The 22744-nt window shown below is 37.5% G+C and overlaps 1 protein-coding gene, 2 long non-coding RNA genes and 5 other non-coding genes across 8 annotated transcripts; 6 read left to right on the top strand and 2 right to left on the bottom strand.

Moving 5' to 3' along the window:
* The first annotated feature begins 6726 nt into the window (after positions 1–6726).
* LOC117274831 (U1 spliceosomal RNA) lies at positions 6727–6886 on the top strand. Its single transcript, XR_004505010.1, has one exon. It is a non-coding gene; the product is annotated as a U1 spliceosomal RNA (small nuclear RNA).
* On the top strand, positions 6741–9574 carry LOC138896924 (uncharacterized). Its single transcript, XR_011410536.1, has 2 exons — positions 6741–7112; positions 8506–9574. It is a non-coding gene; the product is annotated as an uncharacterized lncRNA (long non-coding RNA).
* On the top strand, positions 8672–8789 carry LOC117274043 (U5 spliceosomal RNA). The gene has a single exon (XR_004504103.1). It is a non-coding gene; the product is annotated as a U5 spliceosomal RNA (small nuclear RNA).
* LOC117274042 (U1 spliceosomal RNA) lies at positions 9416–9575 on the top strand. The gene has a single exon (XR_004504102.2). It is a non-coding gene; the product is annotated as a U1 spliceosomal RNA (small nuclear RNA).
* A 1413-nt stretch (positions 9576–10988) lies between these two features.
* LOC138896923 (uncharacterized) lies at positions 10989–13244 on the bottom strand. Its single transcript, XR_011410535.1, has 2 exons — positions 12763–13244; positions 10989–12605 (listed from the first exon to the last, which is right to left on the bottom strand). It is a non-coding gene; the product is annotated as an uncharacterized lncRNA (long non-coding RNA).
* Positions 12840–12956, top strand: LOC138898303 (U5 spliceosomal RNA). Its single transcript, XR_011410767.1, has one exon. It is a non-coding gene; the product is annotated as a U5 spliceosomal RNA (small nuclear RNA).
* A 743-nt stretch (positions 13245–13987) lies between the features above and the next one.
* LOC138898309 (U1 spliceosomal RNA) lies at positions 13988–14148 on the top strand. The gene has a single exon (XR_011410777.1). It is a non-coding gene; the product is annotated as a U1 spliceosomal RNA (small nuclear RNA).
* Positions 14149–14979: 831 nt separating this feature from the next.
* On the bottom strand, positions 14980–15575 carry LOC138897925 (uncharacterized). The gene is made up of 2 exons (XM_070183949.1): positions 15174–15575; positions 14980–15090 (listed from the first exon to the last, which is right to left on the bottom strand). Exons 1-2 carry the CDS (start codon positions 15573–15575, stop codon positions 14980–14982), a joined length of 513 nt encoding a protein of 170 aa, XP_070040050.1.
* Between the last annotated feature and the right edge of the window lie 7169 nt (positions 15576–22744).

The raw sequence follows: 22744 nt of genomic DNA, 5'->3' as shown, positions 1-22744 counted from the left end.
TTTCTGTTAGTGGAGTAAAGTAATCCTTTAACAATATATATGAGTCCCTTGGAAGTCAAGTCGTTTCTCACATATATTTCAAAGATAGGTATTCTTACCAGTTGTATCTTCATACAATTTTCTTATATAGGTCTATGCCAAATAGTCCCCTGGTAGTTAGGTCGATCCTATTGGCATAGTTGAATTCAACCATCATGATAACAAAGAAATTATTAAATTTTATACTCCCCGGGTAGTCCAGGCGTCTAGTATAAAATTAAATAATTCTTCCAATCCATGCATCTAGTGCAATAAATAATTTTAACATTTTCTCGAACTATAAGTTTCCTGGTTGTCAGGCCGCTCCTTATAAACAAGAAATAAATAAAATTATTTATTTTGATGGATAGCTTTACAATAAAATATCTTATATTTTATTTCTTAAGAACTCAAATTTTAGTAGGAGGGAATTGCTATTAAACCAACTTTTAATAACATGATGATCAATGCTTTTATAACACTTGAATTTAGTTCAAGTTGTCTACATGCTTAGTCATAAATTAATTTACATCACATGTAATAAATAATTCAAAATTATGTAACGAACAAGCACGTGACATAAACAAACGAATCAACATTCTTCTAACATGTTTATCTTATATATCACTTAAAAATAATTAATGCCAGAATATTATTATTAATTAACATCGCATGAACTAAAAACAATTAAAATAACAATAGAATCTAATAACCTATTATAGATTACAGTCGTATATAATACAAAATTTCAAATTCAAGTTATGAACTATCTCAATAGTTTAACTTATATGTATACATATTTTATTCACAATAAAATAATATCAATCCATATGCATTCAAACAATTTGACTATTGCACAAGACACATGTATTATGGTTTGAACCATTCAAATATAATCTTAAAATATTTCATAAATAAATTTTAGACACGAGAAACTATGCCTCCGATATCATTGAAGGATTGCATATAGATGTCTGTAACACGCAGCGGAAGAAAATAACAATCCTAGGCAGATTTTTTCGTGTTTAAAATTTATTTACATGTCAAAGATCGGATCTGAGACATACCTAGTGAATAGAGTCTCGTTTCAAAATTCTTCGATAGTGCGAAGACTCCATGTGTATCCACACCGAGACTGATCCTTGCTATCAACTATTTGATCAATGAAACCCGCGAATAAATTGAATAAAACTATGTGCTGAAATTTTTCTCAAAAATCTCAACTCAAAGGTAAAAAACAAGAAACACTTTTTCTTGTAATTGTATTTTTCTCTCTTGGCTTTGTATTGTATTTTCACTTTCACAAAGTGATTTTTCTTCTCAAGACTTCATGTGCCAAATTTTCTCTATCACCCTTTATATAGCATCACCTATAAACCCTTTTCCTATTTGATTATGGTGATGATTTACTTGGGGTGCAAGTTTAATTCCAAAATAAAACTTTACCATAATATTTTATTGCAAAATATCAAATTCCCTTCCAAAGGGATTTACGACGTGACCAACGTCCTTAAGGACTTTGACGTGAAAATGCTGTCCAATTCCAAATTGGACTTCAAGTAATTATTTATTATTAAAATTACCAATCCCATTCTTATGGGGATAAAATAACCGACGTTGACTTTCACGTCAATCCAATTCTTAATTGGATTGATCAAATTAATCTTTATAATCTTTTATTTCATTTATTTCAACCAAGAGATATAATTTAATTTTCTATTTCAAATTAAAAAAGTTCAATTTGTTCACAATATTAATTATATTCTCTGTGCTAGCAAAGAATATAATAATATTTCATTTGGACTAATAACTTTATTTATTTGACTAATTAAATTCTTTAATTCAATTGTCAAATAATAAGTTAACTAATCCTTAACAAAGATCAGAATACTCGTTAGTGTGCGACCCCATAGGTTCAATACTAAACCGGTAGTAAATTAATCATATCAATATACTAATCAAGGATGGCGTCTAGCAACACTCCTTAACGGTCGGATAGAATGAAGTATACAAGTTACTCTCACGAACCAGTAGAAGAATAATTAATATTATCTTGTCTTTATAGCTCTGAGTCACCCTAGGATATGGTTCAACTGTCAAATCCTAATAGGCGACCAACTATGTGTGCATGTCAAATATAATCAACCATTGAATGACCTAAGAAACTCTTTTCTTCTTTTCATTCAATTGCCCTGGCCAAAGTCTTAGTTTGGTCGCTTATAATTCATGACAACACAAAGCTTAAACTTATTACCAAGAGTTGACAGATTCCATCTTAATCAAACACTAATTCTACAAGTATTTAATTATACCCAATATCCTTTCAACTATCGTCCTAGGGCCATATGTGTCTAGTATCAAAGCACAATAAATAACTTGTCAATTACTATGACAATCTTAGGTCAAAGGATCTTACATCACATTCTTCAAGAGAATATCCTATTGACAGTTTATGGTAATTCTAACCATTAAGAATTATCCAATGAGTCGGTTCAATGATCATATCTCTATATGCATCATCTATATATGTAATTTAGTTAATGATATCAACTAATCTTTATCACATAAAGACGATCACATAAATATTGATCTAACAGGATTACTAATGTCCAAATTAATAATCCTACGATCAAGGACAAAATTTAGATTAAATTGTAAGAGATTTTACTCTCATTATCATGATCTCCATCATGATGACAAGTCTCAAAATTTAATCAAGGACCTTATTAAATTTATCAAGTAATTAATAAACTTTGATAAAAGAATATCAAATGTCATATATATTTTATATCAAATAACGTTTACAAAAATATGTTTCAATCATCAAATATGAGATTGGATCTAAGGAATATCTACTATATCCCTAATAGCAAGGTCTCCATAACAGGTGTTGGACAACATCTACAACCCTCAGTTTCTTGAGAATCCAACCTACTGATATTCTCCCTGATGGGGATTCTATGTAATGACCCAACCGGTCATTTTGACATTTAGAACCATGTTTCCCTAAATAAAACACTCTGTATGTGCTTTTATTAATTTATGACTTGCGGGGATAGTTGGTTCAGGATTCAGAAGTGTTTGGGTTGAAATCGGAACACTTGGTTCCTTAAGTTAGCCTTCAAATGCTAAGTTTGTCTTCGGTCAATATTTTGAGAAAACGACCCCGGAATCAGGATTTAACGGTTCCTATAGCTCCGTATGGTGATTTTGGATTTAGGAGCGTGTTCGAAATTTTATTTGGAAGTCCGTAGTTAAATTAGGCTTGAAATGGCTAAAACAAGAATTTAAGTTAGGAAGTTTGACCGGGGTGTTGACTTTTTGATATCGGGGTCGAAATCTAGTTTTGAAATTTTTTATAGCTCCGTTATGTCATTTATGACTTGTGTGCAAAATTTGAGGTCAATCGGACTTGATTTGATAGGTTTCGACACCAAATGTAGAAATTGGAAATTTTAAGTTTCATTAAACTTGAATTGAAGTATGATTCGTGGTTTTAGCGTTATTTGATGTGATTTGAGGTTCTGACTAAGTTCGTATAATATTTTAGGACTTGTTGGTATATTTGGTTGAGGTCCCGAGGGACTCAGGTGAGTTTCGGACGGCTAACGGATCATTTTTGGCATTGGGGAGATTGCTGATAGCTGCTGGTATTTTTCTTCTGATTCCTTATATGCGATTGCGTAAGTTTGTCTGCGATCGCTTAGGGTAATTTGGGCAGAGATGACTTTGTTCTACGCGATCGCGTGAATTGGGATGCGATCGTGTAGGCTTAATTGGGCAGCTGGAAATTTGTTCTATGCGATCGCGTGGGCAAGTTCGCGATTGCGTAGGTTGGGGCGAGCTGTGCTATGCGAACGCGTGGCTAAGGCCGCGTTCGCGAAGAGGAACGGAGGGAGGAGTTGGGCCACACGCGCTTAATGCTTCGCGATCGCATGGGACTTTCCGCGATCGCGTAGAGTTAATTTTGGCAGTGTTAAAATTGTGCTTCGCGATCGCGTGAGGAAGTTCGCGATCGCGTAGAAGAAATCACTGGACAGAGAGTTTAAGTTCCGACCATTTTCCATTTTTTCCCGATTCGGAGCTCGGATTGAGGTGATTTTTGGGAGATTTCCAGAGAAAACAACGGGGTAAGTGTTCTTAACTCAATATTGGTTAAATTACCCGAATCCATAACTGTTTTTATCATTTAATTGGTGAATTAAGTTGGAAAAGTTTGAAAACCCTCTTGGATAGATTTGAGGATTTGTTATCGGAATTTAGTAATTTTGGTATGGGTAGACTCGTGGTTGAGTGCGCGTTCATATTTCGTAACTTACACCGAATTCCGAGACGTGGGCCCCACGGATAATTTTTGAGTTAATTTTGAATTTTTATTGAAAAATGTAGTATTTTCTTATGAAATTGATTCCTATAATTTTTAGTGATAGTATCGAATTATTTTGGCTAGATTCGAGCCATACAGAGTTGGATAATCGAAGGAAAGACCTACTAATGGATTAAATTGGAGCAAGTTGAGGTAAGTCTCTTGTCTAATCTTGTGATGGGGAATTTACCCCATAGATGATTAAATTAATAATTGTTGCTAAATGTGGGGGTTACGTACGCACGAGATGACGAGAGTCCGTACGTAGCTACTATCTATGCTAAAGTCCGGGTAGTTTAAGACTCAAAGCATGAATTATGTGTGTAAATTGTATCCTTTGTTTAATTAAATTATTTGAAATATATTGTGAATTGTTAGGGAAAGATAATAAAAGATGGAAATCCTATATACTTAATTTTCTGCTTAAATTAATTAATTGTTAAAAAATTGTTCATCCTCTCGAATTAATCTTATAATAAATATACTCTCCTTCCGGAGGTACATAAGAAAATGTCCTCCTTTCTTGTGGAGCGAGCCGAACGCCTCGGCAATATAGATGCATCTATGGATCGCGCTGTACGTCCCTCGGCAGTGTACACAACACTCTAGATCGGGCCGTACGACCTCGGCAGAAATCGTGCCTAATAAAAATAATTACACGATACCTTGATATTTTAATTGCAGCTTGTGAATTTAATTAATAGATTGGGAATTGTTGCATTTGAAGGAATTTAATTATTTCTGTTGGTTAAATAAAATTATTGTTAACTCTGTGAATCATGTTGATTTAAATATTTCTATTTTTATTATATTTATTATTATTATTAACCCTTAGTGAGTGTCAAAGTCGACCATCTCGTTTCTACCTCTTCGAGATTAGGCTTGATAATTACTGGGTACACGTTGTTTACGTACTCATGCTACGCTTGCTGCACTTTTTGTGCAGGGCCTGAGACGGGTACTATTGTTGGACCTATCAGCGCGCACCAGTGTTATCCAGAGGCTTAGTGGCGAGCTGCTTTCTGAGCCGTTCTGCAGCAACTAGTGCCTCTTCTGAGAGTTTTATTTTGTCTATTTCATTTCAGACAGTTTTTATAATTTTTTTGTATAATCTACTAGATGCTCATACACTTGTGACACCAGATCTTGGCACACACACTAGTAGAATGTTTGGATTTAAATTTTGTTCTTGGTTATTTTAATTTACTAATTCTTCTCACATTGTCTAAATTCTTGTAAGTAAGAAGAGTTTAATTACTCGGTTAATTTTTAAAGAATTGAATATGGGTTTAAATTACTAGTTGGCTTGCCTAGCTTTAAGTGTTGGATGCCATCACGTCCTATAGGTGAAATTGGGTCGTGACATTCTACCAAAGAAGACCCTCCAACACATGAAAGATTGTTTGAAGGGAATGGATTTGTGCCATATCTTGTTCCCCGTACAATTCTAGTTTGTAACCTTTAATGAGATGTTTTATAGGCATACTAGTTGAAGAACTAAGTGGAATAAATTTGGGGCTCTTCCTAAGTTATTTTTTGAGAATGGAAATGAACATCACTTATTAAACTGAACTTTTTTCTTCTGGAAACTGGATGTCATACAATCTGAGGAAAATATGCTATCCTCTTTAGAGACCTACGGTTAAGATTGATCCTTTTTGTTATGGTAATTATGAATTAACTCCGAAAGCAAAATATTGGATTACCTAGCAAGCCATGGCGAAGGCAGAATTTCTGCTAAGAGGGTTCAAACAAGAAAAAGTTAAGAAATTAAAACAAAATGTCGCTAATGGTAATTGACCTCACAAAGATTTTGAACACCCTTGATCACTAAGCTACGCTTTTGGGCTATGTCAAGGGGATTCAAAATATAATATATAGATGCACAAACCGAATTTCACCTTAGATATACAATGTAATTTTCCGGCGAAGGGTTCGGGTGAACTCCCTTCCGCCCCACTAAATCCGCCCCGGCAGCAGCAAGGGTTGCAGTGTTGCACATTACTTCCCCCCTGTAAATTCAGCAACTTTGCAGTAATCATACATTTAGAATGACCTCAGGTACTAAACAACACCCTTAATCCAAAAGATGATTTGCTCATATTAGGTTTCAGGAGAAATTTTGGTATTTTACTCTTAAATCTATTTTTTTTATGTATCAAGCGTGCTATAAATGGAAAAGAAAAGAAAGCAAGGGTAAAACAAGCAGAAAGTGGATGGCTTACTTTTACTTTTCTGACCAAATAGGGGAAAATAAACGCAAAATGTCCCTCATCGGCTGACACAAAGAAAACTGAGGATCAGGAGGTGTATAAAACCATAGCAAGGAGTTACATTGAAACATACTTGCCTGGACTGGGTCAATGGGTGATCAATAAGACTCATGGCCTAGGTTGGTGATTTCCATTGCACTTTGGAGGGGTGTCCGCCTAAGGTTTGCTCAAGTGGTTGAGGCTACGTCATAATTTGTGGCAGTGGGGGCCTGCGTTCGCGCGGCCCATATCCAATTCTTCAACTAAACTTTTTTGGCTCAAGCTATTGCTTTTATTATTTTGAATGGCCCAGATTCCATCGAAAAACAAAGGGATCATTTTTTCCCACATTTGGCACTGCTTGTGAGTTAAACTGAACCAGGGACCGAAGAAGGAATGAGGATGGCCAAAACATTTCAAGCCTTAAAAGGTTTGGCTGAGGGAAAGGAAGAGGTGAATTCCATTCGAAAGAGAGGGTAACATTCATTATTTTACTCTCAATTCCAGCTTCAGCAAGATAAAAAAAATTGAAAATATAAATTATTTACTACTGTTAAAAGGACATAGTGTTGATTTTTGTAACATTTTAAAAGTAAGACTACTCTTTTCCATGAATAAGAGAGTATGACGTTATTGTATGTGACGTCTAATCTCACACAATTCTACTTAGAAATTATAGTAAATCAATCTGCTCTCTTTCGTGGTTATATAGGATCAATTTTCTTCTTTGTCTTGTCTAAATTGTGACTTTTTACAAAGGAAGTCAGACCTTATTTCCTGAATTATTAGAATTTAACTAGCTTCAATCTTAAAATAAAACCATTTTTGGAGACTTGTCACTAATAATATAACTCAGAAAGAGGTAATAATAAGTGGCCAAGTAATCAGATGGTGGAGTGCAGTGCCACTGCTTTCAAAATTTGCATATTTCAGGATAACATTGATAGATGCTTTGCCTAGTCTAGGAAATTAACCATTGGGTTCTCCTTGTGAGAATCTCATATTTTCTGACCAAAATTGACAAATATAAAAGCCGTTCTGTTTTATGCTTAGGCTGAGATTCCACATAGCCGTTCTTCAAGAATTTTGATATCAAAAGGGGACATCCTACCATTGATTGTGGCCAGGATCTTCCAACCTGGTAGAGGCAATCAGGGGGGCGGATGCAGTGTTTGAGCATCGGGTTATTCTGAACCTAGTACTTTCGATGGGGAGCATAAATTTATGTGTAAAAATTCACTAAAATTGCAACAAATAGTAGATATGAATCCATAATTTTAAAAACATAATGGTTCAATACTAAAAACCTTAAAGATTGAACCGTAAATTCTGTATCCGCCTTTGAAGGCAATTAACTTGGTCCAAATTATACTGTAGTGTTGAACCTTTATTCAATGTAAACATCATTAGCAAACCCCATCACATCATCTTTTCAAGCTTGTGGAGCAGCCTGAGATTCATCATATTTTTCCAAACCTCAAATATAAAAATGGGTAGATAAGTGAGTCCTCATCACAAGGAGCAAGTAAAATATCACCAGCTAAGTTCAAGGAGCTCAACATTGAGCAGCATCACTAAGTTACTAAAACTTGGTGTAATATGGCGGCAAGTCCTTTCTCTCAGTCATTTTCTCATATTGACCTTTTTCAAGATAGGATTGATCCAACCTGTGCAAGTTGAAGACAAAAAGGAGGAATATTTAACAAATAATTATCCTATAACATCATACACTTTAGGCAAGTCCACTACAATTGGTTACAACTTAAATAGTTATCAAATACACTTTAGGTAGATTACAAATCATGCAGAACCGCAAAAGTTGTTTTTATTTTGAAAAACTTGTAAATTCCAACCATATAGTAATTGCAGGACTGGTGAAGAAGGAGAAGAACAAGAAGAAGAAAAGCAGAGAGAAACATACTTTGAAGCCTTAAGGGAAAAAAGAGTGATGTGCGTACCACATCGAAAGGAAAGAGTAAATCCAGACTTTGTTCCAATATAAAAAGGGAACCACTGGCAAGTGAAGAACTCACGCAGCCACGCAGTGAGCACAAAGCGAACTATTCTTTCGCCTTTTACTAAAGAATACCGTGTGCGCGCTGCACTCAGTGGCATACGCCAATTTTTGGAGGGGTTCTCTTCTTTAGAGTACCCCCTACAATTCTAGTTTAACCTGCAAATTTGATGTTTTATAGGGATATATTCAAGTAGAAGAACAAAGTGGAAGGATCTGTGGCTCTTTCTATGTTGACGAACTTCACTTGTTAAACTGAAACCCTTTCTTCTAGAAACTGAATATCCTACTGAGAACAAATGTATCATCCTCTTTTAGAGTCTTTTCCATGACAAAGTATTGGTCACTGACCTATGTTTAAGATTGATCCATTTTGTTATGGTAATTATTAATTAACTCCAAAAGCATATTAATTGGATTACCGGCAGCAGGGGGTGCACATTATTTTCTCCCAGTAAGTTTAATCACACGTTTTTGTCATTCTTGCTAACTTTAGGTTCTAAACAACACCCTTAATCCAAAAGATGGTTTTTGGTATTTTACTTTTAAGAGATTCAAAAAAATCTGTTGCTATAAATGAAAACTTGTGATATTACACTGAGTTGTTGTTGCTATAAATGAAAAAGAAACGAAAGTAAGGGGAAAACAAGCAGAAAGAGATGGCTCTCTTACTTTGCTTACCAAAAAGTGGACAATAAACGCAATATGTCCCTCATCGGCTGAAACAAACAAAGCTGAGGATCATAGCAAGGAGCGGAATGAAACATACTTACCTGGACGGGGTCAATGGGCGATCAATAAGACCCATGGCCTAGGCTGGTGACTTCCATTGCACTTTGGAGGGGTGCCCGCCTAAGGTCGGCCCAAGTGGTGTAGCCTACGTCATAATTTGTGGTAGCGGGGCCTGCGTTCGCGCGGCTCCTACCCAATTCTTCATCAAAATATCTTCTATAATTTGCATTGCTCAGCGTCACGCGATCAACGTTTTTGCATTGGGAGCGTCAGCGAAAACCAGACTTGCGTTTAAAGAATCGACCTTTCTTAGTACGGCATTTGATTTTGCCAGTTCACTGGAGAATCTAGGTATTTAGTAACAGAACATTCTTTTGCCGCATTTTATCGATCGGCTTGTGAGCATCTATTACAATAAACTAAACTGAGCCATGGAGCGAAAGGAAGAGGTGAATACCACTCGAAAGTGAGGGTAGTAATTAAGCCACCCCCACCGGTTTTGTATATAAAACAGATATCACCGAGGAAGTTCTGGTTTTATTTTATTAAGACTTTATTTTATTTTATTTTGGTTTTCCCATCCGATGTCCGGCATCCGTATTGGAGCCTTACTATATCCGGATTCGCACCGACTAGGGCCCCATTCGAGAGGAAGCGCTCCCTACCAACAATTTTTCCATACCCAGGGCTCGAAACCGAGACCTCTGGTTAAGGGAAGAGCAACCCCATTCGCTGCACCACATCATATGGTGATGAGTATTACGTTATTGGATGTGACGTCTAATTTCACACAATTCTACTTAGGAATTATAGTAAATCGATCTGCTCTCTTCCGTGGTATATAGGAGTCAATTTTCTTTTTTCTCTTATCTAAATTTTGACTTTTTACAAAAAAAAGTCAGAACTTAATTCCTAAATTATAGAATGTAACTAGCTACAATCTTAAAATAAAATCATATTTTGGAGACTTGTTATTAATAGTTTAAGTCAGAAAGAGGTAATAATAAGTGGCCAAGTATTATGTATTAAGATGGTGGAGTGCAGTTTCGTTGCTTTCAAAAATTGCATATTTCAGGATAATATCGGTTGATGCTTTGCCTAGTTCTGTTTTATAGTTAGGTTGAGATTCCACATAGTAGAATGCCGTTCTTTAAGAATTTTAATATCAATAGGGGATATCGCGTCAAATAAATGGTTTAGTTGACTGTTGAACGATGAAAACCAGCATTGATTTGAAATTTTGAACCAAGATAACTTTAGCACCCACTATTTACATCAGATAAGACACTATAACATCCATCGCGATCACATCCTACCATTTATTTACTGTACATCATTAACGTACCCAATCGCATCATCTTTTCAAGCTTGTAGAGCAACCTGAGATTCAACATATTTTTCCAAACCTCAAATATATAAATGGGGTAGACGAGTAGCAAGTGAAAGATCACCAGCTAAGTTGAAGGAGCTCAGCATTGAGCAGCATCACTAAGTTACTAAAACTTGGTGTAATATGGCGGCAAGTCCTTTCTCTCTGTCATTTTCTCATATTGACCTTTTTCAAGATAGGATTGATCCAACCTATGCAAGTTGAAGACAAAAAGGCTAACATATAATTGTCCTATAACATCATAAATTTAAGGCAAGTCCACTACAATTGGTTACACTTTAAATAGCAAAATCAGTCTATGAAATTTAGCATCTGACTAGACCATTTGTAACAAACTAATGAAGTGATGATTGTCTTGTAGCTCAGACATAAAGTTCCCCCATCATAACAAACTGAAAATGATATGACAGCAAATAGTTGATTACATGCTAACCTACGATACACATTCATTGCTGAATACATCATCCTCTGGTGGAACCTTTCTAGTTCTCATTGTCAGAGAAAAGTCTTGCATTAGCAACTAATAGAATGCAACAAGAACAGATTGTTTCTATAGGTAAATGACTTATTCTCCGCACCAATGCACCACAAATGGCCTTGTACTTCTAGGTCGCCTTTCATTCCTGCCGTTTCCCATACAAACTTGAAAAGCCCCAGAACTCTGCTTAGCTGCTTTACCCCACTCTGCAGTATATTCTGCTCATTGGATGTTAAGATCTTTCCCGTGCATAGACGGAACTTGTCCCCGCGACCAATTGCATAAAGCCCTCCACAAACTTCAACTTCAATATCCCATATGCTGCCATAAAGATAATAAAGAAGAAGTATGAACACACATCGCGACGAGTGGCCCAATGTTTTAGTTAATTTCTTGTGCACTAAACTTTCTTGGTGGCGAGTTTCCTTATATCCAATGTTTTTGTCTATCGAAACATCCCTAATCTAATAAAGTCCCTCTTTCATAACCTCAAGCTTCTTACTTCGAAGTTATTTTTGTCTATTCACTCAAGCAATTACTAAGGTCGAGAAACATTTCAAGAACATCTTCCCACTTGTTAGAAGTGGGTGACTCCGCACCTTTGGCAGGTGCGAGGCATATCCATGAAGTGGATTCAGGGTCATAAGAAGTGGCACTTTCTAAAAACTTTTGACAAGTTGTAACTATTTGCTGCGACATTTTAATTTCTTTACTCGGACATTTGCGATTTAGAAAATCTATCTCAGATTTCAGCCCATTCAATATCTCCTCGAGTGCCCCTGTCCATATCGGGTACTTTGTGACCTGTATACATATCGATTGCCTGACAAGCTTCTTTTGTTGAAGCTTCTTTTCTTCATCATTTCTTGCATTGACGGACACCCAATAAATGTCATAGCCAGTGATTTAAAAGGAGACATCTTTTGTTCCAAGCTCTCGTCATAAACTCTCGCGCGGTCATTAATATTGACTAGCTTACCATCAACTAAGTCCACATGCTTTAGTAAGTGGCTCATTTTTGTTAATTTTGAGAAAGCTTTTTCATACCATTCAGAATGCAGAGACTCCTCATTGACTTCTTCTGGGCAGTGACAAAACCGCATCCCTCCACTTTTGTTGGCTATCAATATCTTTCATACTACTCAATGCCATTGTAAGGCCAACTTAAAGTAAAAATAAACAATGCAATTTAATCGACCGAGACTGCTCTGTTTTCTGCTTATGCCGATTGGGTCCTCCATTATACAATTAAAAACCAACCTGGATCCGAAATTCAAGATATATAGTCCAAATCTTTCTGTGCAGCATTTCGTCGATCAGCTTGTGAGCATATATCTCTTCCAATCACCGGGAAACTGACGAGAAATCAAATATAAGATTACAAATCATGCCGAATAGCATAAGTTTTCAACCATACAGTAGGTAATTGCAAGACTGCTGAAGAAGGAGAAGAACAAAAGAAAAAAAGGAGAGTGAAATATATTTTGAGGGGAAAAAGAGTGATGCACGTACCACATCGAACCTAAAGAGTAAAACCAGACTTTGTTACAACATAAAAAGGGAGGCACTGGCTATTGTAAAACTCACGCAGCCATGCAGTGAGCACAAAGCGAACTATTCTTTCGCCTTTTACTAAAGAATACCGTGTGTGCGCTGTATTCAGTGGCATACGCCTATTTTTGGAGGGGTTTTCTTCTTTGAGAACCCCCTACAATTCTAGTTTCAGTCTTGCGTGCGTATGTTTAACTTTTTTCAGTATTAAAGTAGCACACAGCCTGTTTGAATTAGCTGAAAATAACTTATTTAAATTCCAAATTAATCTTCATCTAGCTTCTTTCTGGCTTTCTTTCATTTCTTAGTTATCTGTGTTTAATTGTGTGAAAGAAAGGAAGCTATAGTTTTTACGATTAAGGAGTTGTAAATCTCAACTGTATGTGGATATAAAAATAGTTTACGGGTGCACATCCGACCTATATTGTAAGACAAAGGCGAGCGAATCATCTCTACATTCCACACAGCCTTGCGATGAGTAGAGAGCTAACTGTTCTTTTTGCCGTTCACTAAAGAATATTGCAGTTTTCCAAGGGGTTTCTTAACTGAGTGTCCCACCAATTTTAGTTTCAATCTTGTACACGAATGATAAGACAGAACATTGCGCATCTAATAAGTGGTTGAGTGGTGGACTATGAAGACTAGTAATGACTTAAACAAACATGATAATCCGTCAATAAAAAATCAAAAGATAAATACTTAGGAATAAAAATGAAAAAACATTGTTGATGAAATTGCAGTCTCAGAACTGTACAATGCCAGTCTCACAGCCCTCTTTCCATATGCCATAACCACATATCAATGCAACTCCTATATTTAAGCATCTATTCCATCCAAGAAAAAGGACGTAGGATCTTAGCATTGAGCAGAGCGAATTCCATAAAAAATTAGTACTGTGTTTTGGAAAACATAGGATCCTTGCAATGTGGTTAGGGGATTGCACCAAATGCTATAATTCCATAAGTTTTGACATCTGGTATGAAAGATAGATTAGCTACACCAAACTGGTTAGTATACTGGCAATAGAGGACTTAAAAGAACTGAGTTTGTATCACTAGGATCTAAACACTGCTTATCCTATTCAAAGAGAAGATAGCTTAGGCACAAGATGTCCCATATCGGCTAACACAAAGGAAAACCAAGAGCTGGAGGGATATAAAACCATAGGGAGGAGCATCAAGGGAACATACTTACCTGGACGGGGTCAATGGGCGATCAATAAGACCTATGGCCTAGGTTGGTGACCTCCATTGCACTTTGGAGGGGTGCTCGCCTAAGGTCAGCCCAAGTGGTCGAGCCTACGTCATAATTTGTGGCAGCGGGGGCCTGCGTTCGCGCGGCCCCTACCCAAGTCATCAACAAAAGTGTTTCACTCAAGGCATGAATATTATGTACTTGTGAATTCGTTGAGTTACCCTTACAATTTTATGCCAATATTTGTAATTTTATTTAACTTGTTAAATAAATGAGAGTTTTGTGGAACTCCAATTTGTTAATTTAGATTTTGCATGACATAAGTAACTCTACGTTGTTTGCCTTTCTATATTTGGGCGTGAGGACTGAGGATGGAATTACTTAGTCTACTGTTGAAATTTATTCTAATTACTTCTAGCCTTTTCCTTCCCATTATTCTCGTCTTTGAGAGAATCTCATGTTTTTTTTGGACCAAACAGTTATGGCACAACCCAACTCTATGTCTTGTTCATAGGTATGGTGAAATACCACTTAGACAAAATGCCTTTCACTAAAAACTATGATGTCAATAAGACACATTGCACATCAACTATTTGGTTGACTATGAAGACTAGTACACGATTTGGATAAAAATGACAAGTTTGAGAAATTATCTAGAAAATAAAAAACAGTTGGAGAGTAACTTTTATGCATCTAGAGATACAACAACATACCCAATATCTTGTGCAGGTAGAGAGGTTTATGCATATGGAGATCAAACTATAAACTCAATGACCGAAGAGGGAATGAGAATGGCCAAAAAAATTTAAGCCTTGAAAGTTTTGGATGAGGGAAATGAAGAGGTGAATCCCACTCGAAAGAGATTCACCTACGATATCTGGCGCCGTACTAACCTACGATACAAGCCCGGCATTAGCAACTAATAGAATGCAGCAAGAACATAGTGTTTCTATAGGTACATGACTTATTCTCCGCGCCAATGCACTACAAATGGCCTTGTACTTCTAGGTCGCCTTTCATTCCTGCTGTTTCCCATACAAACTTGAAAAGCCCCAGAACTCTGCTTAGCTGCTTTACCCCACTCTGCAGTATATTCTGCTCATTGGATGTTAAGATCTTTCCCATGCATAGACGGAACTTGTCCCCACGACCAATTGCGCATAAAGTCCTCAACAAACTTCAACTTCAATATCCCATATGTTGCCATAAATATAATAAAGAAGAAGTGTGAACACACATCGTGACGAGTGACCCAATGTTTTACTCAACTTCTTGTGCACTAAACTCTCCTGGTGGCGAGTTTCCTTATATCCAATGCTTTTGTCTATCAGAACATCCCTAATCTGATAAATCCCTTCTTTCATGGCCTCAAGCTTCTTCACCTCCGAAGTTAATTTTGTCTCTTCACTCAAGCAATTAATAAGGTCGAGAAACATTTCAAGAACATCTTCCCACTTGTGAGAAGTGGGTGACTCCGCGCCTTTGGCAGGTGCGAGGCGCATCCATGAAGTGGATTCAGGGTCATAAGAAGTGGCACTTTCTAAAAACTTTTGACAAGTTGCAACTATTTGCTGCGCCATTTTAATTTCTTTACTCGGACACCTACTATTTAGAAAATCTATCTCAGATTTCAGTCCAATCAATATCTCCCCGAGTACCCCTGTCCATATCGGGTACTTTGTGACCTGTGCACATACTGATTGCCTGACAAGCTTCTTTTGTTGAGCAGACACAATCAAGAAGTTTGACACTTTTGTGAGGGAATCAATGGTAATTGATTCCCTCTCGCTAGCTTTACTGAAATACACAGGCTGGTCGTATTATGAATCAGCTAATGCTTCCATCACATTCTTCTTCATCCTTTCTTGCATTGACGCACCCAACAAAGGTCCTAGCCAGTGATTTAAAAGTAGTCATCTTTTGTTTCAAGCTCTCATCATAAACTCTCGCGCGATCATTAACATTGACTAGCTTACCATCAACTAAGTCCACATTCTTTAGCAAGTGGCTCAATTTTGTTAATTTTGAGAAAGCTTTCTCATACCATTCAGAAGGCAAAGACTCCTCATGGAATTCTTCTGGGCCGTGATTGTATAAGGTGAAATATGATATGACATGTGGTCATCTAAAGGAAAGACACGTGGAACCCAATACGGGGATGGTCGAAGACCGAACACAGCCATTCCGCTTGTCACCGGAAGGGATAACATTCATAAAGGTGTATTAAATGCTCTGCTCCCGGTAGCATTTAATAAGAAATATTCTGCAGCATTAAGAACGACGGCCCGTTACAGAGAATTTGGCATTTATATTCACCGTTACATCTTCATCAATGACCCTCATAATTGACATTAAAGGAGGGAACGATCCTAGAACATCCTTCCCTAGACATAGCTATAAATAGTGAGCCCAGTTATCATTGTAAAAGACACGAATTTTCTAGCTAAACTTACACTACATTCTATACAATGCTTAATACAATCTTACTTTCCCACTTTTTAATCTCATCATTGCTGTGCCCGAAAATTTTGTTCCCGAAACTGTCATCTCTGCTGTTTCATCTACATTTTAAGGCTAAGTATTGTACATTTCTTCAATTATTGCATTATTTCAGGATCAAATTAGTTCACTTTTCTAGAAATCATGTATAAATTTAACTGTACCATTTTACGGGTAAATAGTCTGGCGCCCACTGTGGGGCCTAGACAGTCGTGCAATTAAATTGATCCTTGCCTTTTTTACTAACGTGATTTGATTATTTTATCTTAGAAAAAATCATAAAAAATGGCAGATAACACTGTTAACAACACGCACAACCCTGAAATTCGAGGGGATCAACCTCATTTCGAGGATTCAATCAGTGACACCCGCAATGAGGAGAATGACGCCACGCTGGTGCATGACAGGCAGTACACTCGATAGATTCGGGAGACAACTCCCGATGATGCTGACGAGAAGCATGTCGTGGATGCGGTGAGGGTCCTGCAAAAGCAACATGCGATCATTCTAGGCCATCTCACGTGGCAGGATAAAGTTATGACGGAGCTGAAGCAGGCGCTATCGGGGGTTTCGAATAATGCAAACAGACGAGATCCAATTCCTCCCAGGGTTGCTGAAAACCAAACAACGCAGAGAGTCGACAACAACACTCCTGGGGTGAAGTTGGCTCCGAAGGGGCTGGGGGAGCGGATCCGGTCTCAACAACGAGAACGACCCGTTCAAGAATTAAATTTTACGGTTTCTGAGTGAAGTAAACGCCCGCATGGACCAAATCTCGGGCGCGCCACCAGTATTGAAAGGCCCGGACTCGAAGAAGTATACTCAATTCCCGTACAAGCCGAGTGCGGCACCCGAACTAATCCCGAAGCGGTTCAAAATGCCTGAAGTGCCAAAGTATGACGGGACTTCAAACCCATAGGAGCATATTACCACCTACTTAAAAGGAAATGATTTAGCTCCTCACAAAATTGAATCAGTGTTGCTAAAGAAATTTGGAGAAACTCTCATATTTTTAATTTTTATTCCATATTTTTAATTTTTATTTTACTCTACAATATCATACTATTATTTTTAAGATCAGCTAGCTCTTTTCATAAATTAAAAAATTACATCAAGTGGAAAAATAGTCCGATGAGGTGGCTCCACGATGTGACAGAATACTCAGAGATTATGCAAGGCCGAATCATTTTGAAGGAGAATCAAGTGTGAGAAGATCACCAATTGCAGCAAACAACTTTAAAATTCGCACAGGCTTGATTCAAACCATTCAACAGTCATGTCAGTTTACTGGTGATGCGAGTGAATATCCTCACACCCATCTAATTAATTTTCTTGAATTAGTTGAAACTCGCAGGTATAATGGAGTCACAACTGACGCTATCAGGTTGAGCTTTTTCCCTTTTCATTAAAAGGTGAAGCAAAAATATGGTTGCGAAGTCTGCCAAGAGGTTCAATCACTACATGGGACCAAATGACTCAGAAATTTCTTAATAAATATTTTTCACCTGCAAAAACATTTAAAATGAAGCAAGAAATCAATAATTTTATGCAGACAGATTCCGAACCTGTATACCAAGCATGAGAATGATTAAAAGAAATGTTAAGAAAATTTTCACACCATGGTATCCAAGATACTGATATCTTATATATTTTTTATCATGGTCTTAAACCCTTTGCTAGAAATGTAATTGACGCAGCATCAGGAGGATCCATAATGAGCAAAACCACTACAGAAGCCATGCAATTGCTTAATAAAATTCAGAAAATATTGTTCAATGGCCCTCAGACAAAATGATTGTTAAGAAAGCAGCAAGAGTCAATCAAGTTGAGGCTTGGAATTCATTAGCACAACAAATTGCAACTCTGACACAAAATGTTGAGGCTTTTCAGGTAAATTACCCAATCATCATCTCAACATGAGAACTGTGATGTTTGTGGAGGTAATCATCCCAATCATGAGTGCCAAGCTTCAACACAAAATGAAGAACACATAAATGCTATTGGTTATAGAACCAGTTATCCATTCCGTAGTCCTATGGCACAAAAACATCCGGGATTCCAATGGAGTAACCTAAATAGTGCTGAAAATCCTCAAAGATTTTTCAATCAAAAGCAGCAGGCACAGGGACCACCTGGTTTTCAAAATCAAAATAGAGAGCAACAAGATTTTCAGCAATATCAACAACAGCCCCAAAGAGCTCATCAACAAAGCCTTGAAAACATGATGTACAAATTCATTAAAGCTACAGACGAGAAAGTTGAAAGTCAAAATTCAGCAATCAAGAATTTGAAAATTCAAATGAGCCAATTAGCAACCCTCATGTCTGGACAAATAAAAGGTGCTTTACCAAGTAACACTAAGAAAAATTCAAAGGAACATCTCCAAGCCATCTCTCTGCGGTCTGGTAAAACTCTTGATAATCCATATGCAGATAGACAAGGAAAGCCACAAGAAATGGAACAGGTAAATGAAGGTGAGAATAAAAGAGACTCCGAACTTCTAAAAGAACAAAAAAATAAAGGAAAAAAAGGTACAAGAAAATGAATTGATGACGAATCCTCACTCTGTACCCCTCCCCTTTCCCCAAATGCTAAAAAGAGAAAAGATTGACAAATAGTTCTCAAACTTTCTAGAAATTTTAAAACAGCTTTACATTAACATACCTTTTACAAATGCTTTGAAGCAAATGTCGGCATATGCTAAATTTTTTAAAGATATTTTGTCAAGTAAAAGAAAATTGGAAGAAGTTTCAGTGGTTAAGCTTACAGAAAAATGTAGTGCTATAATTCAAAATAAGCTTCAATAGAAACTTGGTGATCCGCGCAGTTTTACAATTCCTTGTACTTTGGGAGGTTGTAACGACCCGGCCAGTCATTTTAAAAGTTGTATCCCCGTTCCCCTATTTACTGCTCATTCTGTACTTTATAACTGTTATGTGACTTGCCGGGGTAGGCGATTTGGGCCCGGAGAGATTTCAGAATGAATTGAGACACTTAGTCTCAAGGTTGAAAGCTTAAGTTGAAAAGGTTGACTAGATGTTGACTTATGTGAAAAAGACCTCAGAATAGAATTTTAATGATTCCAATAGCTCCGTATGGTGATTTTGGACTTAGGAGCATGTCCGGAAAATTATTTGGAGGTCCGTAGTTAAATTTGGCTTGAAATGGCTAAAATAGAAATTTAAGTTTGGAAGTTTGACCGAAGAGTTGACTTTTTTTATATCAGAGGGTCGAAATCCGATTCTGGAAATTTGAATAGGTCCGTTATGTCATTTATGACTTGTGTGCAAAATTTGGGGTCAATGGGACTTGATTTAATACGTTTCGGCACGAGTTTTGTAAATTTGAAACTTGAAAACTCATAAGTGCGATTCGAAGTGCAATTCGTAATTTCGATGTTGTTTGATGTAATTTGAAACTCCGAGTAGGTCCTGTTATGTTACTGGAATTGTTGGTATATACGGACGGGGTCCCGAGTACCCCGAGTGCAATCCGGATCGAAATCGGATCAATTTTTGGACTTAGGCAAATTCTGAAATTTGCTGCTTTTGGTGTCATCGCACCTGTAGAGGAACTGACCGCAGGTGCGGACTCACACAAGAGAGCTGTGGCTCTCATAAGCGGACAAAGGGATACCCAGTTGGAGCCGTAGAAGCGGAAAGAGCTCCGCAGAAGCGAAGCCGCTTCTGCGATGGAACGAACCGCAGAAGCGTAGGTTGCGCAGAAGCGGGAGGCGAGGTCGCACCTGCGGTTGCGCAGAAGCGGACCATTGTCCGCAGGTGCGAAGGAAGCTGTCCAGTGCTGCTTCGCAGAAGCGGAAATGTGGTCGCAAATGCGACTCCGCAGAAGCGACAATTGGTCCGCAAATGCAAAAATACCTGGATAAAACATATAATTCGGGGGTTGGCAATTTTTACTCATTTTTGGATTTTAAGAGATCAGGTGAGGCGATTTTTCAAGAAAAATATCGGGGTAAGTGTTCTTAACTCAATATTGGTCAAATTACCCGAATCTATGGTTGTTTTTAACATTTAATTGGTGATTTGAGTTGAAAAATTATGAAAACCCTCTTAGTTTAGATTGAAGATTTGAGGGTCGAGTTGAGGTCGAAATTTAGTAATTTTGGTATGGTTGGACTCGTGGTTGAATGGGCATTCGTATTTTGTAACTTTTATCAGGTTCCGAGACGTGACCCCCACGGGCAATGTTTGAGTTAAATTTCGGATTTTGTTGGAAAATTTATATTTTCATATGGAATAAATTCCAATAATTTGTATTGATTGAATTGAATTAATTGTGACTAGACACGATGCTTTCGGAGGCCAATTCACGAGGCAAAGGCATAGCGGAGTAAAGAATTACCCGGTTCGAGGTAAGTGACTTGTCCAACCTTGTGTGGGGAAAATTTCCCTTAGGACTGATATTGATATAAAAATTTTGATGTGTTGAAAGTCGTGTACACGAGGTGACGAGTGTGTGCACGGGTTAAATGTGAAAGATTATGTCTTTAAATTGTGTGGATCATTGTTGCATATTAACTAAATTATTTTATTATGTTATATTCATCATCATTAATATATTTTTATATTTTAAATTTGCCTGACCTGTTCCTACTAAGTTATTTTACCTGTTTAGTTGAAACTCTGTTTCTTTTGTTCTGTGCATTATTTGAAGGTTGGATTTCTTCATTTAAATATTATTAAAATGAAGTATTTTACATTTAAAATTTTGATATTAAGGCAAGGTGTTTAATTTGTGAAATATTATTTTTGCTGAGTTATTCATTCCTAAATATTTTGTGAGATTTTGTACTCATTGTGATTGAGTTGTGAGTTCCTTATTGTGGAAAATATTATTGTTGTTGATTTATTTTGGCAAGTTGAATTATTTGGACACTTGAGGTGCAAATTGTGATATATTATGATATTGATACGCAGACGGTGGTATAAGGTCTGGGTGTTGAAACGCATGCGGTGAGATAAGGATGGCTTGATACGCGTGGCTAGTAGGGGAACTACTAAAAGTCATGCGATGTGATAAGGGTGGCTAAAATGCGAGATGCTATTTTGAGAAAAATATTTTCTTTAAAATTAAATGTGAAGGCTCCCGTGGTGATATCTGCCAGCGTCGGCAGACTCCGGAGTCCCCTTCTATCTTATTATGTTGTCTTTCTTATTTTCTTTAGACTCTAATATATAGAGACATTGAGGATAAGTTATTAGAAGCTTGTGACTTATTTCTACTGTATTTTGGGAGTTGTAATTGTTAAATTTACAGTTCTTATTTATTCAGTTATTAAGGATTAAATTTCAGTTTATATTCAGTTATTCCGCATTGATAGGCTTACCTAGTCTTAGAGACTAGGTGCTATCATGACATCCTGCGGAGGGAATTTGGGGACGTGACAAGTTAGTATCAGAGCTCTAGGTTCATAGGTATTATGAGTCACAAGCAGGTTTAGTAGATTCTTGCGGATCGGTACGGAGACGTTTGTACTTATCTTCAAGAGGCTATGGAACTGTTAAGAAAATGTTCACTTCTTTGATTCTTTATTGTGCGCAATTGTTGACTTCGAAATTATAAATTCTTGTCTTTCTATTCTCTCCCAGATGGTGAGGACACACACAGCTGGATCCGATTATCAGACACCCAAGCAGAGGTCGAGGAAGACCACGTGGTGCAGCCAGGGTACCTGCACGAGCTGCTGCAGAGGAACCACCAGTAGCTCCAGTTGGAGAGCAGGCACCTGAGACGCCTGTTACTACCCCTGCACTCCAGGAGACTGTTGCCCAGTTTTTGAGCATGTTTGGCACTCTAGCTCAGGCAGGGTTGATTCCACTTGCTCCTACCACATCTCAGGCCGGGGGAGGACCCGCCGCCCGTACTCCAAAGCCACGGGCCCAGGTTGACCATGCTCCATAGGTTATACTAGTGCAACCAGTTGTCCCAGTTATGCCCGAGGCTAGGGCAGCAGTTTTGGAGGGGGAGCAACTCAGGCTCGAGTGGTACAAGAAGTAACACCCTCCCACCTTCAGAGGATGCTCAGGGTTTTCTTGAGGAATGTCAGCGTATCCTCCGTACTATGGGTATTGTGGATTCCAATTGGGTTTCTTTCACGACATTCCATCTTAGAGGAGAGGCCTACCAGTGGTGGCGGGCATACGAGTTGGATAGTCTGGCTGAGGCAGCTTCACTCATTTGGACTCAGTTTTCAGATATATTCTTGAGGGAATATGTTCCTCAAAGTCTC

The sequence above is a fragment of the Nicotiana tomentosiformis genome, chromosome 8 (assembly GCF_000390325.3).
Source record: "Nicotiana tomentosiformis chromosome 8, ASM39032v3, whole genome shotgun sequence".
NCBI classification, from domain to species: Eukaryota; Viridiplantae; Streptophyta; class Magnoliopsida; order Solanales; family Solanaceae; genus Nicotiana; species Nicotiana tomentosiformis.
This window is presented reverse-complemented; position numbering and strand designations above follow the sequence as displayed.

Bases quoted from the DNA above. Each gene is read 5' to 3' on its own strand.
- LOC138897925 (XM_070183949.1), bottom strand. From the start codon at position 15,575: ATGGCGCAGCAAATAGTTGCAACTTGTCAAAAGTTTTTAGAAAGTGCC. The intron at 15,091-15,173 runs GTTTGTTGAGGA...TCCAATGAGCAG, and splicing joins TATGGGATATTGAAGTTGAA to AATATACTGCAGAGTGGGGT.